Source organism: Cebus imitator, unplaced genomic scaffold (genome assembly GCF_001604975.1).
Source record: "Cebus imitator isolate Cc_AM_T3 unplaced genomic scaffold, Cebus_imitator-1.0 Scaffold1061, whole genome shotgun sequence".
Lineage (NCBI taxonomy): Eukaryota > Metazoa > Chordata > Mammalia > Primates > Cebidae > Cebus > Cebus imitator.
Genome location: NW_016108376.1, coordinates 14,349 through 30,992, shown reverse-complemented (window position 1 = coordinate 30,992; position 16,644 = coordinate 14,349). Strand labels below are relative to the sequence as shown.

Sequence of the window (16,644 nt, the reverse complement as noted above, 5' to 3'; positions counted from 1 at the left end):
TATTGTATTCTTCAGTTCCATTAATTCACTTATATTCCTCTCTAGATTGTCTATTCTCATTAGGATTTCATCAAACCTTTTTACAATGTTCTTAGTTTCTTTACATTGGGCTAAAACATGTGCCTTTAACTCACAGAAGTTTCTTATTATCCACCTTCTGAAGCCTAAATCTGTTAATGGAATGCACTCGTTCTCCATCAGGCCTTGTTCCCTTGTTGATGAGGAACTGTGATACCCTGTAGAGTGAGAGGCATTCTGATTTTGGGTATTTTCAGGCTTTTTACGCTGGTTTCTTCCCATCATTGTAAATTTATCCACCTGCGGTCTTTGTAATTACCGACTTTCAAATTAGGTCTCTGAGTGGACGTCCACTTGTTGACTCCCAGCTCTGGAATCTGAGCAACTCACTGCACCGGCCAAAACAGCGCGTTAAGATTCATGGTGCCTTTCTGCCCAGGAATCTCCGGTCTGGCTTCCTTCTTAAGTTCCTTTTTCAATCAGCTGAACAGGCGATTCTACCTTCCCAGAACTCCAAACACCGACCAAAAGGGGACCCAGTCCCATTTACTCTGCACCAAGAACCGCCACGCAGGGGCACCAGCAAAACCGCCGTGCCGGCCACAAGAGTCACACTAGTGACCCGTGGGGCTCCTCCACTGGGAATCTCCTGGTCCATGAGCAACAAAAATTCATCTGAAAGTGTGGTGTCCTCTCGTTCTCTGCGTTTTCACGGGGAGCTACAATCCTGAGCTGCTAGTAATAAGCCATCTTGGATCTTTCCTCTGGAACCCCTTTCTTACACCATATACCAAAATCACCTCAAGATGGATTAAAGGCTTAAATGCAAAATCCAAAACTATAAAAACCCTGGAGTAAGAACCCTGGAAGACAACCTAGGCAATGATATCATCACCTGCAAACTAGGACACTTTACTTCTCTTTCATTTATAAGTCTTTCATTTGTTTTTCTTGGCTTCATGCTCTGGCCAGGACCTCCATAACATCTTTGCTGTTTTCCTGTTCTTAGGTAGAGAGTAATCAATTTTCATCTTCAAATATGATGTGAGTTGTAGTTTTACATAGAAGCCATTTATCAAATTGAAGAACTTGCCTACTATTCCTATTTAATGATAATTTTCATCACAAATAAGTGTTGCATTCTATTTTTTATTAATTTATTTTTTAACTTTTAGGTTCACTGGTACATGTGCAGGCTTGTTATCTATTTAAATTGCAAGTCATGGGGGTTCGATATACAGATTATTTCACTAAGCAGGTTACAGACATGGTACTTGATAGGAAGTTTTTTAATCCTCACTCTTCTCCAATCCTCCACCCTCAAGTAGGCCTCAGTGTCTAGTGTTCCCATCTTTGAGTCCATGTGTACTCACTGTTGAGCTCCCACTTATGCATGAGAACACGTGGTGTGTGGTTTTCTGTTCCTGTGTTAGTTATCAAAATAATGGCCTCTAGTTCCATCCATATTGCTGCAAAGAACATGACTTGTCCTTTTTTATGTCTGTGTAGTATTCTGCAGTGTAGTTGTGCCACATTTTCCTTATCCAGTCTACCATTGCTGGGCATTTATGTTGATTCCATGTCTTTGCTATTCTAAATAATATTGCAATGAACATACATGTGCATGTGTCTTTAAGGCAGAATGATTTTTATTCCTTTGGGAATATACCCAATAAATGGATTGCTGGGTCAAATGGTAGCTCTAAGTTCTTTGAAAAATTGCCAAACTGCTTTCCATAATGGCTGAACTAATTAATTTGTATTCCCACTAGCAGTGTATAAGCATTCCCTTTTCCCTCCAACCTTACCAGCATCTGTAATTTTTGACTTTTTAATAATAGCCATTCTGACTGGTGTGAGATGGTATCTCATTGTGGTTTTGGATTTATATTTCTCTAATGATTAGTGTGTTTACATATGCTTGTTGGCTGTGCATATGGCTTCTTTTGATAAATGTCTGCTCATGTCCTTTGCCTAGTTTTTAATGGGGTTATTTGTTTTCTGCTTGTGATTTGTTTAAATTCCTCATAGATTCTGGATATTAGACCTTTGTTGGATAGATAGTTTGTAATATTTTCTGCCATTCTGTAGGCTGACTGTGTACTCTGTTGATAGTTTATTTTTCTGTGCAGAAGCTCTTTAATTAGGTTCTATTTGTCCATTTTTGTTTTAGTTTCACTTGACTTTTGCCATCTTCATTTGATAACTTTAAAAAAATTTTAATGTTATTTTTTAACACTTTATTTTAGTTTTGGGGTACATGCCAGCAGCTGAGGTAGCACAGTGGAAGGCAGGCACATTGGCTGGTATGGGGTACCGCCAGGAGTGGGACTGTGGTGTTCCTGTGCAATGCTTGTGCCAGCAGTGTTGGTGACGGTGGGGGTGGAGTGGCTGGTGTCTGTCTGGCACTCGTGTGGTGGTTGCAACAGCTGGTGTCTGTCCTGGCACTGGTGCAGGCATTGTGACAGCCAGAAAGATTGCTTTAACTTGGGAGGTTGAGGCTTCAATTAGCTATGATCATGCCATTGCACTCAGCCTTGGTGACAGAGTGAGACCCTGTCTTGAATTTTTTTTTGAGACAGTGTCTCACACTGTTGCCCAGGCTGGAGTGCAGTGGTGCAAACTTGGCTGACTGCAATATCCACCTCCTATGTTCAAGAGATTCTCCTGCCTCAGCCTACTGAGTAGCTGGAATTACAGGTGCCCACCACCACACCTGGCTAATTTTGTATTTTTAGTAGAGACAGGGTTTATCCACGTTGGCTAGGCTGGTCCCAAACTCCTGATGTGAAAGCATCTGCCCATCTGGGCCACCTGAAGTGCTGGGATTACAGGTGTGAACCACTGCATCCAGCCTGCTTTTTATTATATTAATTGACTGAGTTGTGTTATTTAATTTGCAGGTGTTAAACCAAACTTACTTCTCCATAAAAAATCAGTCTGGCATGACATATTGCTTTTTTTCTGTTTATTTAAATTTAATAACTTTTTGAATAGAATTTTGGGTTTGGGTTCTAGAGACATAGTTGTGTTTCTTTTTTCTTGTCATTCTGTTGTCTGGATTTTCTTTCTTTCTTTTCTTTCTTTCCTTTCTTTCTTTCTTTCTTTCTTTCTTTCTCTTTCTTTCCTGTTTTTTAATGTAATGTTGGCCTCATAAATTTAGTTGAAAATGGTTGCTTGCTTTAATTTCTAAAAGAGTGTGTGTGATGCTATTTCTCAATTATATGTTCCATTCAATCCATCAGTGAAGCCTTCTGGACCTGGAGTTTCCTCTATGGGAAGTATTTCAATTACAAATTCAATTTCTGCAATTTTTCCCTGGCTGACTACATTTTCTATTTCTTCTTGGGTCAGTTTTCATGAAACCAGTCAGATGATCACCTGCTGAAGGGGCATTATTGTCTCGTGTAAATACCTGAGGTTTCTCATCTTGCACCAAGAAGATTAAGGACACTGACACACAAGGAGTGAGTTTAGGAGCAGAGGTTTAATAGACAAAAGAAAGACAAAGAGGAATAGCTCTCTCTCTCTTGCAAGAGAGAGGAGAGCCCGAAAGAGAATTCCAGCCCAGAATAAGAGTGCCCCAGACTTTATAGGGAGGCTTGAGGAGATGCTGTCTGATTTATGTAGGGCACAAAGATTGGTTGGACCAGGTGTGACTTGTTACTTCCATCTGAAGTGAGGACAGTGTCTTGGGACTAAGCCCTTAAACCTGTGGAGTCTGAGGCAAACTCCAGGTAGTTAGTGTCAGAGTTGTGTCAAATTCTACGACTCTCAACTGCTGTTGGATATTCAGAAAATTATTTGAGTGGAGGAAAATCCCATCACTATCCCACAGAGAGAAACTTACAGTCAGAATAAGCAAGTAAACATCTGCCTTTCGGTCCCAGAGGAAAAGATAAAAAGTCATATACATTTATTTCATGACCCTAATCTGCTAAATACAGGTTATCAGCAGCTGCTCATTTTCCACACATGGAGTGGTCCTACCTCTAGCGTAGAAGTTAGGATTTTCTTTTAGGCCTCGAAGGGGGGTCACATAAAAACTAATAAATGGTAGAGATTCTTTCCCTAGAAATATTTCTACACAGAAGAAAATGTAAATATTAATATAAAACATTAATGTGCACCCAGATCCTCTGAGATCTTATAAACCTGAGTTTTTAAATCCTAGTAAGAGTCAATGCTGAGGGAAGATGTGTGAATAATCATTTCACCACCCTGCAATGCCACTCCAATAATCTAGAATATCAACTGGGATAGACAAACACTTGATGTAATAACTTACTTTCANTGGCTCACTGCAACATCCACCTCCTATGTTCAAGAGATTCTCCTGCCTCAGCCTACTGAGTAGCTGGAATTACAGGTGCCCACCACCACGCCTGGCTAATTTTGTATTTTTAGTAGAGACAGGGTTTATCCACATTGGCCAGGCTGGTCCCAAACTCCTGATGTGAAAGCATCTGCCCAGCTCGGCCACCCGAAGTGCTGGGATTACAGGTGTGAACCACTGCATCCAGCCTGCTTTTTATTATATTAATCGACTGAGTTGTGTAATTTAATTTGCAGGTGTTAAACCAAACTTACTTCTCCATAAAAAAATCAATCTGGCATGACATATTGCTCTTTTTATGTTTATTTAAATTTAATAACTTTTTGAATAGAATTTTGGATTTGGGTTCTAGAGACATAGTTGTTGTTTGTGTTTCTTTTTTCTCGTGATTTTGTTGTCTGGATTTTCTTTCTTTCTTTCTTTCTTTCCTTTTTTTTTTAACGTAATGTTGGCCTCATAAATTTAGTTGAAAATGGTTGCTTGCTTTAATTTCTAAAAGAGTGTGTGTGATGCTATTTCTCAATTATATGTTCCATACAATCCATCAGTGAAGCCTTCTGGACCTGGAGTTTCCTCTATGGGAAGTATTTCAATTACAAATTCAATTTCTGCAATTTGTCTCTGACTGGCTACATTTTCTATTTCTTCTTGGGTCAGTTTTCATGAAACCAGTCAGATGATCACCTGCTGAAGGGTCATTAGTGTCTTGTGTAAATACCTGAGGTTCCTCATCTTGCACCAAGAAGATTAAGGACACTGACACACAAGGAGTGAGTTTAGGAGCAGAGGTTTAATAGACAAAAGAAAGACAAAGAGGAATAGCTCTCTCTCTCTTGCAAGAGAGAGGAGAGCCTGAAAGAGAATTCCAGCCCGGAATAAGAGTGCCCCAGACTTTATAGGGAGGCTTGAGGAGATGATGTCTGATTTATGTAGGGCCCAAAGATTGGTTGGACCAGGTGTGACTTGTTACTTCCATCTGAAGTGAGGACAGTGTCTTGGGACTAAGCCCTTAAACCTGTGGAGTCTGAGGCAAACTCCAGGTAGTTAGTGTCAGAATTGTGTCAAATTCTACGACTCTCAACTGCTGTTGGATATTCAGAAAATTATTTGAGTGGAGGAAAATCCCATCACTATCCCACAGAGAGAAACTTACAGTCAGAATAAGCAAGTAAACATCTACCTTTCGGTCCCAGAGGAAAAGATAAAAATCATATACATTTATTTCATGACCCTAATCTGCGAAATACAGGTTGTCAGTAGCTGTTCATTGTCCACACGTGGAGTGGTCCTACCTCTAGCGTAGAAGTTAGGATTTTTTTAGGCCTCTGAGGGGGGTCACATAAAAACTAATAAATGGTAGAGATTCTTTCCCTAGAAATATTTCTACACACACGAAAATGTAGATATTAATATAAAACATTAATGTGCACCCAGATCCTCTGAGATCTTATAAACCTGGGTTTTTAAATCCTAGTAAGAGTCAATGCTGAGGGAAGATGTGTGAATAATCATTTCACCACCCTGCAATGCCACTCCAATAATCTAGAATATCAACTGGGATAGACAAACACTTGATGTAATAACTTACTTTCAAGGGAAAGGTGGAAAGATGTTATTTATTAGTCACTGGTTCATTCAGACACTTCGAGTGCCTACCAGGTACAAGATAAAGTTCTCATCTTGAATCACTGCTCTAAGAATTAAAATTTGTCATTCTTTTCCCACCCCTCACACCCAGCACTTGAACCCTTTTCCTACATCAGAATTCTACACTGTCAATAAAAGGAGTCAGACTCTGTAACATATTTGAAGAGATTTATTCTGAGACATATATGAGTGACCACAGCCCATGACACAGTCCTCAGGAGACCCTGAGAACATGTGTTCAAGGTGGTTGGGGTGCAGGTTGGTTTTACACATTTTAGGAAGATATGAGACATCAATCAAATACATTTAAGATATACATTGGTTCAGTCCAGAAAGGCAGAACAATTGGAAGCAAGTGGGGGTGGGGGTTAGGGCTTCTAGGATATAGGTAGATTTTTAAATGTTCTGATTGGCAAATGATTCAGTTATTATCAATAGAAAGTAATGTCTGGGTTATGATAAGAGGTTGTGGAGACCAAAATTTTATCATGCAGATGAAGCCTCCATGTGGCCGCCTTCAGAGAGAATAGATTGGAAATGTTTCTGATCAGTCTTAAGGTCTGTGTTGATGGTAAATGTTGGTCAGCTTTTCCTAAATTCTAAAGGGGTAGAGGGTGTAATAAGACATGTTCAACACATGCTTCCCATGGTGGCCTGAGCCAGTCTTCCAGGTGAACTTTTGAGTGTCCTCGCTGAGGGTGTCCATTAAGATAGTTGGGAGGGGTGGCTTTGAAGTTTATTTTTGGTTTACAACATGTAAAGTGTGTGTGTGTGTGTGTGTGTGTGCACGCACGTGCGTGTGTGTGTGGTTGTGTGTGTGTGTGTGTGTGTGTGTGTGGTGGAGTTTTGCTCCCAGGCTGGAGTGCAATGGTGCAATCTCAGCTCACTGCAATCTCACATTCCAGGTTGAAGTAATTCTCCTGCCTCACCCTCCCGAGTAGCCAGGATTGCAGGTATGCACCACCATGCCTGGCTAATTTTATATTATTAGTAGTAACGAGGTTTCACTATGTTGGCTAGACTGGTCTCAAACTCCTGACCTCAGGTGATCCACCCACCTCGGCCTCCCAAAGTACTGGGACTACAGGTGTGAGCCACCATGCCTGGCTTACAACATGTAAAGTTTTGAGGGGAGACAGAAGCCACCTCCCTCCCTAGAAGAGCACAACACTCCAGTCACCCCTGCAGTTGATCATGGACATGAGTCTTAGGCTGTACCAGTCAGAAGATCACCTGCTGAAGTAACATCTTTCTCTCCAGTAAATGCCCAGGGTTCATTGTTCTGCACCAAGAAGATTAAGACTCTGACACATGACGAATGAGTTTAGGAGCAGAGGTTTAATAGGCAAAAGGGAGACAAAGTGAAACAGCTCTCTCTCTTGCGAGACAGAGGGGCTCCCGAAAGGGAATTCCAGCCTGGAATGGGAATGCATCTGATTGTATAGGCAGGCTTGAGGAGATAGTGTCTGATTTATGTAGGGCTCACAGGTTGGTTGGACCAGATGTGACATTTACGCAGTTCATGGGGAAGGCTGTTCATCCCACTATAATCCTATTATGCAAATGGGCTTTCCACTTGGCTGGTCTCATGTTGTCTGCTCTTTAACTGTACACATGGCTGGTAAAGAGAAGGGAGGATGGAGCCGCCATGCAAACATGCCTAGTCCCAGGTGTCCTTTTCCTATTGGCACAGCTGCCGCATTCAACCGTGAGAGCTTCCAGCTTGCTTGTCTATGTCTGAAGCTTGATTTTACAGGCTGCTCTTTGTTAGAAAAGAAAATTATTTGGGGGTCGCTTTTCATTTAAAGGAAAACATTACTGAGGGCTTCCATACCCTCACTCTCTGCCTAAATAATTTCTTCATAACTCCTCTATCACTGCCAGACTGAGCCAGAATGAGGCAACACAGAGAGGCTGGGACTGTACAAAATGCATTTCAGTAAAGGTGACTGAGTGGCAGTGGTGATGTCCAGTTTCCAGGCACAGCAGTGACATCTGTCCTAGCCTTAGGGTCCAGTGTCCAGCACCAGGGTGTCAGAGGTGTGAGCAGTGGCGTCTGTGCTCAGCAACAGGGGCAGTTGTTCCTAGGAGGGACCTCATCCCAGGTGGGCTGTGGATTTTGTTCCTGGTTGTATAATTTCCATCCTTGTTCTGTGGCCTTCCCCACAACAAAATTAGCCCCCAATGCCATGTATTACTACTTTATGTGTACATTAGAGAAATTTGTTTTCCATAGTTGGCTCCAAGAAGTGAGTGAGAAATCAGTCTGTAGGGCAGTGTCAGAGCAGCATTCAGAGGCGTTCTTTGTGTGAGAGCCACATCCTGAATTGCCTACCTGGCCTCTACCCCATGGTGGAGAGATCAGCAGGGAAGATCACATCTCATAACTGATGATGTACATCCTCCCTTTTCTTTCTGAGAGAAAAATCTTCTTTTACACAAGGTTTAGAAACCCACCACGTTCACCCACCCTGGGCACTCTGATCTCTGTTCTCAGGGGTTCCCAATCTGGCTTCCAACAGGGAGGGCAGGGGTGTAGAAAATACTCAGGCTGCTTCCCAAAAGGCCTGTCTCAGAGAGTTATACACAAGACCAAAAACATCACTTATATAACAAGCACTACAGGCAGGCTGATGCTCAGACATGTGGGATCCTGGTGTTCTCGATCCGGAGACCAGAAACATAGGCTCCAGTCTTGTCATAAATCCAGAATCTCTTGCTCAACCCTGGACTTCTTGGATCTCAGCACCACATCCAGGTGATTCCTGTGCACATGGGAGGTCTTTGTCTAAGTGTCCTCTAGGCGTGGGGTCAGAACTGTGCAGTCTGTTCTGGGTGTGGTCTGATCAGATCCCTTAGAACTGGAGGTCCAGGGTTCAGTCCTTGCACTCATTCTCTTCTATAGCTAGTCGCTTCCTTGGTGCCTTCATCCATGCTTGAGGTTTTAAGTATTGTTTATATGGTGTGACCTCCTAAATCTATTTCTCCAGCCCAGTCCATTTGTCATTTCCCCTAAACTCTGGAGTTGTCTGTCCAGTTGTCACCCCAGCTCGCTCACCTGCATTCCTAGTAGACATCTCCTCCACTGAGTGCCTGGGATGCCCCCTCCTCAGTATGCTACTGCCAGAGTCTCCTCATTTCCACAGCAGCTCCACCCTTCCTTCTACTCACTCATTTTACAACTGTGGGTGTCCTTGATTCGACCACAGATACAATCCATTGGCAAATGCTGTGAGTCCATCTTAAAATGCATCCAGAATCCCCTCACATCCCACTATTTCCCCTGCTCACACCCCAGTCAAGGTAACAATATCTCCAGCCTGGAATACTGCACTCGCTTTCCACTGTTTTCCCTTCTGCCTCCCGTGTCCCTCATCTCTCAATTCTGTTCTCAGCACAGCAATTAGAGATCCATTTAAAAAGGAAGTTGTACCACATCTCTCTTCTGCTCAAAACTGTCTGCTACCTCCCCATCTTACTCAGAGCAAAGGTCAGATGCTTCCCCACACCCTCCGGGCCTACCTGCCCTGGCTGTACCTTTGACCTCACCTCAGATTCTCTCTCTCCCACCCTCCTGGGCTCCTTCCTCTCCTGAGAACACAGACACCGTCCTGCCCTAGTGCATTTGCACTGGAGGTTCCCCAGCCTGGAAAGAACTTTCCCAGATATTCTCGTGGACAACTCCTCATGTCCCTCAACTGTTTCCTCAAAGGTCACCTTTGCAATGTGGTGCACACTGACTACCCCAACACAGCAGCCACGTTACCCATCCCCACTGCCCACACCCTGGATCACCTGCTTCGCAGCACTTCCCACCTTCTAGTACTTTCCTTCCTTGCTCTGATTATAGTGTATGTGTCGTCTCCCTCTTCCCACTGGAACACATGCTCCACAAGGTTAGAGATTTTTCTGATTTTACTTCAATGATGTTCCCCATATGCAGAATCACTCTGTCCTATGTCTGGCAGACAAGGAAGGTCACTGTAGAGCACCTCCTATTCTGAAGGCAGTATCTTTATTAACATAGACTCGGACCAAGTGCTGTTACTTGGCAACTACAGCACAAGGACCCCTCGCACTGACATCGAAGCAACCTGTGCTTTTCTCAGCAGGGCTGCTAGTGTGTCCTCCCTCCTCCATCCCTCTCCCCACACCAATTCCCAACCCACACACACCCCTGCACACGGAAGCACACTATCAGGCTTCTCTCTTCAGGAAAGAATAGTCCTTGATTATGGATCCAATTTCACAAACAAATGTAAGTCTAAATTAACCTCTGCTTTATAGATTCATGAGTTGGGATTGGAGCCACCACCAACATCACTGGAACCAGGCAGGGAGAGAGGGCGGGAGAGCAGAGCAGAAGAGGAGCCCTAGAAGGAGGGCAGGGGCTGAATGGGTCTGAAAATTTGTCTCAGAAACACAGAGACTCCCGCGTGCAGTGGACGCCCTGGTCAATGTATGAGCCTCTGTGGTCACAGCTCCTGTGAGATAAGTTTCCACTGAAGGGACAAGGACAGTGGAACAGTGAAGCTGACCCAGCTGAGGACTGACCACATAAAGCCCATGATGGACTCAACAGCAACTGGGCACAGGCCCCGTCCACACTCGGCTCCTCACAGCCTTCTCCATCCCCACCTGCAACAGACTCAGCACAGCAAACGTGGATTCTGGAAGGTTCTCAAGTGTTTATTTCCTCTCAAATTTTAGGAATTGACCTATTTAATTAACTCATCAACCTCTCATGATAAATATTTGAGAAAACACATTTATATTCGGATTTTTACTTTCCATAGGGAAGTAGGCAGTTGCAGCTCAGTGCGCCATGAAGCTGAGACAGAGATGGAGACACCCAGCCCCACTTCTCTGGAACAGGAGAGATGACTGGGGAGGGAACACAGGTCAGCATGGGGGCAGGGGTCACGGTAGACATGGGGTGGGCTGTCTCTCCACCTCCTCACATTATGCTAACAGGGACGCAGACACATTCAGATGCCTTTGCAGAAAGAGATGCCAAAGGCTCTTGAAGTCACACAGGGGAGGCGTGAAGAAATCCTGCATCTCAGTCCCACACAAGGCAGCTGTCTCAGGCTACAGAAAACAATAGTCACAAAAAAATTCAGAACAGTCACAGTAAGTGATGACACTCTGAACAGTCCACCACACACTCAAAACATCCCAATCAAAGAATCCCCATTACATAGTCCTTTCCCCTCTGCTTACCCCGTACCCACTTCAGACCCCCAGAATCTCACCTTTATAAGCTGTGAGAGCCACATCAGAGCCCTGGGCACTGTCACTGCCTGGGGTAAAACAAAAACAGGACCTGGTCAGAGCACGCGGGAGATGTAGGACAGGAGGAATTATGGGGTGGGTGAGCTCCTCCACACTCCTGCCCCCCACTTACACGCAGCCTGAGAGTAGCTCCCTCCTTTTCCACCTGTGGGAAGAAAATGTCCTGTGAAGGGCAGGGAGCTAGCAGGGCCATGTGACCTTAGAGGAACCTCCTAGTCTTGGGCCCAAGAAAAGTTTCTAGAACCATGATTACACACCCAGGGCAGGATCAGGAAACACCAAGAAAGCAGGTGTGGGTCCTGGACCAACCACCCTCCTAAGGTCGGTCCTTAGCAGGGACCTTCCCCTGACTTGTGAATGCTGGAATCAGGTCCGCAGCACCACAATCATCAAGGTGATACACCTGTCCTTCATTGTCACATGTGCTTCCCAAAAGAATAAGTGCTGGCACACAGGGCCCCAGGGTGGGTCAGCCCAAATGTGGATGATGCTTCCCAGTAATAAGCCGGACACACTTCTACCTGGGGTTTGAAATACCCAGTGTGGCAAGAAAACCCAGACCCCACTCCTCACCCCTTCCGTACCTGAGCTCTTTCTCCTCCACATCACAGCAGTGACCACAGCTCCAGTGACCACAGCTCCTAGGACAGCCAGGCCAGCAACAATGCCCACGATGGGGATGGTGGGCTGGGAAGGAGGCTCTGGGAAAGGAGGGGAAGGTGAGGGGCCCTGACCCCAGGCCTCAGCCTTGACCCTGCTGAAGGCTCCAGAAGGGCTCATGCTTTCCCTGAGAAGAGATATGACACCACCCAATTCCCTCCTCACCCATCCCCCTCCTTACCCCATCTCAGGGTGAGGGGCTCTAGCAGCCCCTCGTGCTGCACATGGCACGTGTATCTCTGCTCTTCTCCAGAAGGCACCACCACAGCCGCCCACTTCTGGAAGTTTCCATCCCCTGCTGGCCGGGTCTCCACAAGCTCTGTGTCCTGAGTTTGGTCCTCCCCATCCCGCTGCCAGGACAGTGTGATCTCCGCAGGGTAGAAGCCCAGGGCCCAGCACCTCAGGGTGGCCGGTTGGTCAGAGATGGGGTGGTGGGTCACGTGTGCCTTTGGGGGTTCTGATGGGAAGAGTCAGAAAATTTAGGCAATTTGCATCTCTCATGGGACACTCCAGCATCATCCATGTGACCATCCTGAGAATGGAGAGGACACCTGGGGTGGGGAAGGGAGCACAGAACCCAGACACCAGCCTGGACACAGGCACCTGTGGTAATCCATTCTTTGAAAAGTTCTAGTCGCTGAGGGAAGAACAGGGACTTCTGGTCCTGACCTGAGTGGAGGCCGAGGAACGGAGAAAAGCTGGAATTGGACCTTCAGACATATTCAGTGTGAGGCAGAGAACAAGGCCTGAGAGAAAAAGTGACGGTGCCCAAGGCTGCTGCAGGGGTCAAAGGGGACTCCATCAGTATTCCAGGTACCAGCTTCCCCTCCATTTCCTCAGAGATATCATCCCTTAATTGTCCTAGAGAGCAGAGGGGGCCTCAGAGGAAACTCAGGAAAACTCATGCCACTCTCCATTCAAGGGAGGGCGATATTCTAGCGCTGATTCCATTTCCTCCACTCCTCGTGGGAGGCCATCCCGGGAGATCTATAGGAGATGGGGAAGGCTCCCTACTGCCTCCCTCCCCCCCCCCCCCGCCCGTACCTGCGCGCTGCAGCGTCTCCTTCCCGTTCACCAAGAATCTTTTGAGCCTCTCCACGAACTCCCCCTCCAGCTCTGCCCTCAACTGCTCTGCATATTTCTCTGCCTCCAACTTGCGCTGGGTGACCTGAGCCGCCGTGTCTGCGGCTGTCCAGGAGCGCAGGTCCTCGTTCAGGGCGACGTGATCCTTGCCGTCGTAGGCTATGCTGTAGTACCCGCGGAGGAGGCGCGCATCGGGCCCCAGGTCGCAGCCATACAGTATCTGGAGGGTGTGAGACCCTGGCCCCGCCGTTGCGGTCAGCCCCGCACACCCAGCCCCGCCCCGACCAAACCGCAGGGATTTTGGCCTAAATTGAACAGGAAACTGGGTAAAGGCGCCTTGGGGCTCTTTCCGGTCCATACATGCGGGTTCTGCAGCCTCGGTGTGGATCTTGGGCCCAGAGACGCGGTGGTACCGGGGCCGTCCGTGGAGGATGGGGAAGGGTCGTGACCTGCGCCCCTGGCCGGGGTCACTCACCGGCCTCGCTCTGGTTGTAGGAGCCCCGTATGTCCCGCAAGTTCACTCGCCAAGTCTCTGCGCAGACCGTGAGTCTCCGTGTCAGCCAGTCCCAATACTCCGGCCCCTCCTGCTCCGCCCACGGCGCCCGCGGCTCAGCTCTAGGAATCGCGGAGTCGCTGTCGAACCGCAGGAACTGCGTGTCGTCCACGTAGCCCACAGTTATGAATCGGGGCTCCCCGCGGCCGGGCCGGGACACGGTGGTGAGAAAAATGTTCACGGAGTGGGAGCCTGCGGACAAGGAGGGACTGAAACCGCCCGACCCTCCTGTCGGGGCAGCTCCGCAGGTCCTGCGCCCCCGCCGGGCGGGCCCCTAGCTCCTCCACGCAGAGGCCATTTCCCTCCCGACCCCGCACTCACTCGCCGAGGTCTTGGTCAGGGCCAGGGCCCCTGAGAGCAGCAGAAGGAGGATTCTGGGCGCCATGACCCCAGCCTCGGCGTCTGGGGAGAATCTGAGTCCAGGTAGGTGACCGGGGGCTTCAGAACCGGGACGTCGGCGACGCTGATTGGCTTCTCTAGAAACCCAGCACCCAACGTGAGCGGGAACTGGGGATAAGCCTAGAGTATCCAGGAGTAAGGACCCCACACAGGTTGTGAGAAGTGAAACTCCGGGGAGTGGGGAATCCCCAACGCTGCACTTCCCCCATGCAGACACGCCCCTCGGTGCCTGAGACCCTGAGACCCACACCTGGGACCTGGAACTTTGTCCTGATCCCTCTTCTCCTACACCAAGCCTCTTTGTCACACTGTCTGCCCGAGTCCCGGCCAAAGATCTGTCTGTGGAAACCAGGGAGAGACCCCTAGGCTGTGCCCAGTCCCTTCCCCACCATTTCTAGTCCTGGAATCCCCTTCCCTGAACTAGACTCCCTGCCTCCCACTCCTTACCTCTCCCCTTGGACTTTTGTACAAGGAAACTCACCACGGGGAACTTGATGCCAGAGAGTGAGCTCGCCCTGGGAATGGAGTTGTAGAGACAGGGGTTTTCTCTTTAAACCTGGTGAAGTTTTGTCTGAAGGCACCAGATAGAGATTCTCATGGAGACCAGTTTCCTTTTTGTTTATTAATACTTTAGGTAGCACAATATTGGTAATCCCTGAATGATTAGAATTCCAATCTGTCAAAGACCTGCGTCAAAACAGGATTACAATTAAACTCTCAAAGTTCCTAAGTTTTACTTTCCCAGTCTATGGATCTGTGACTCTGGATTGTTGCATTTAGAATTATCTTCATTCCCTAATCACAGCTTTCCTGTGTGAGTCCAGAACATCTCCTGAATACAAAGAAGCAGGTTTGTTACTGTGTATGGAACCGGGAGCCTGTAGTCAGCCCTCAAAGTTGTGAGTGTTCCATGCCATCCCAATGCTCTTCACCAGCACTCAAGCATTGCCTGCTTTTGTGAACTAGACACATGTAAGCAGTGTGCATATTTTATTCGGACACTTGGTATTTTTGTAACCCCTTTTTTTAAAAAATCATAGGGAAGCCATTAGTTCTTAGACAGTCCCACAAAATGTATTAAATACTGAAAGCAAAGAGCCCCTTCCTATGCTCTTCCACTGCTTTAGAATTCTTTCCTCTCTCCTTTTCCTCACCTTCTGATTCTCCAGCCCTTCTCTCTGCCCCTCTCATCCCTCAGACCTTCCTGTCCCCTCAGTTCCCGTTGCCCAGTCACTCTCAAATTGTGGCACTGTAGAGAACAGTTCCTTTTCCCTAAAAACTTTCTTTATGTCCCCTTTTATTTAATCATTGCCTCCCACCCTCACTCCTCCCCTTCACTCAACAACTGCCCTGCTTTCTGTGACTGCAAGAGTGAAATTTCTAGAATTTCATAGACATGCAATCATGTGTCGTCCTTTGTTTGGTCTCCCTTAGCATAACAGTGTTTGAGATGATACCATTCATTCATTTTTGTTGCTGAGCGGCTGCCCAGTATTGCTGGAATCCCAGTTTACTCATTGGTTTCTCTATTCTCCAGTTGAAAGACATGGGAATTACTCCAGTTAGGGTGTGTTATTAATGAAGCCACTATAAATAACTGCTCACAAGTGTGGCCTTACATTTTTCTTTCTTTTGGATAAATACATATATGTGGATTGCTGGGTCATGTGGTAAAGGATGGGTAGCTGTGTTAGAAATTGCCAAACTGCTTTACGAATTGGCTGCAACATTTTTTGCATTTGCACCAGCAGTATCAGACCTTCCTATTTTTTCCATATTCTTGCCAATATTTAGACTTATCATGTGTCTTTTTAATTTTACCTATTCTAGGTGTTGTGAGGTGGCTTCTCACTGTGGTTTTAATTTGCACGTCTTTGATGACTAGCATTGTTTGCTATCTTTTCATGTTCATCTAAGTGACTTATTACATATATTTTACGAACTATTTGGTGAATTCAGTGATTAATTTCAGAGATTTTTTTCCAAATTCCCTAGTGTTTTTTACATACACAATGAAGCTGGTGACAAAGAAAGACATTTATTTCTTCCTTTTAATCTTTTTTCTTTTAAAATTATTTGTATTTAATAGAGATGAGGTCTCGCTATCAGGCTGGTCTCAAACTCCTGAACTCAAGTGGTCAGCCTCCCAAATTGCAGGGATTACAGGTATGACCCACCATGCCTGGTCTTTCTATTGGTCTTTTATTTCATTGTCTTGCCATGTTGCACTGGTTAGGATGCCTGTTAAGTGTTTAAACAAGAACGATGAGATGTTTGTCTACAAAGAACTTAAACAAATGTACAAGAAAAAACCCAGCCCCATAAAGAAGTGGACAGAGGATATGAACAGACCCTTCTCAGAAGACATTTACGTGGCCAGGAAACATATGAAAAAAAGCTTGATATCACTGATCATTAGAGAAATGAAAATCAAAACCACAATGACATATCATCTCTTGCTAGTCAAAATGGCAATTATTAAAAAGAAAAAATAGATGCTGGCAAGGCTGTGGAGCAATAGGGACACTTTTACACTGCTGGTGGGAATATAAACTGGCTCAACCATTGTGGAGGACAGTGTGGCCATTCCTCAAAGATCTAAAACCAGAAATACTATTTGACTCAGCAATCCTATTACTGGCATATACCCAAA

General features: G+C 46.1%; 1 protein-coding gene across 7 annotated transcripts; it reads right to left on the bottom strand.

Annotated features, from left to right (window-relative positions):
- Window positions 1-10,769: 10,769 nt before the first annotated feature.
- Window positions 10,770-14,090, bottom strand: LOC108298732 (class I histocompatibility antigen, Gogo-C*0202 alpha chain-like). Of its 7 annotated transcripts, none has more exons than XM_017521325.2 (8): window positions 13,914-14,090; window positions 13,515-13,784; window positions 13,001-13,276; window positions 12,138-12,413; window positions 11,881-11,997; window positions 11,409-11,459; window positions 11,257-11,304; window positions 10,770-11,092 (listed from the first exon to the last, which is right to left on the bottom strand). In XM_017521325.2, the coding sequence occupies exons 1-8, from the start codon at window positions 13,975-13,977 to the stop codon at window positions 11,088-11,090; spliced, it is 1,107 nt and encodes a 368-aa protein (XP_017376814.1). In that variant the 5' UTR covers window positions 13,978-14,090; the 3' UTR covers window positions 10,770-11,087. The 7 variants fall into 7 exon arrangements, with proteins under 7 accessions (XP_017376814.1, XP_037591807.1, XP_017376815.1 ...); XM_037735879.1 differs by having other exon boundaries at window positions 12,138-12,326; window positions 13,914-14,089; XM_017521326.2 differs by having other exon boundaries at window positions 11,409-11,441; window positions 13,914-14,088.
- Between the last annotated feature and the right edge of the window lie 2,554 nt (window positions 14,091-16,644).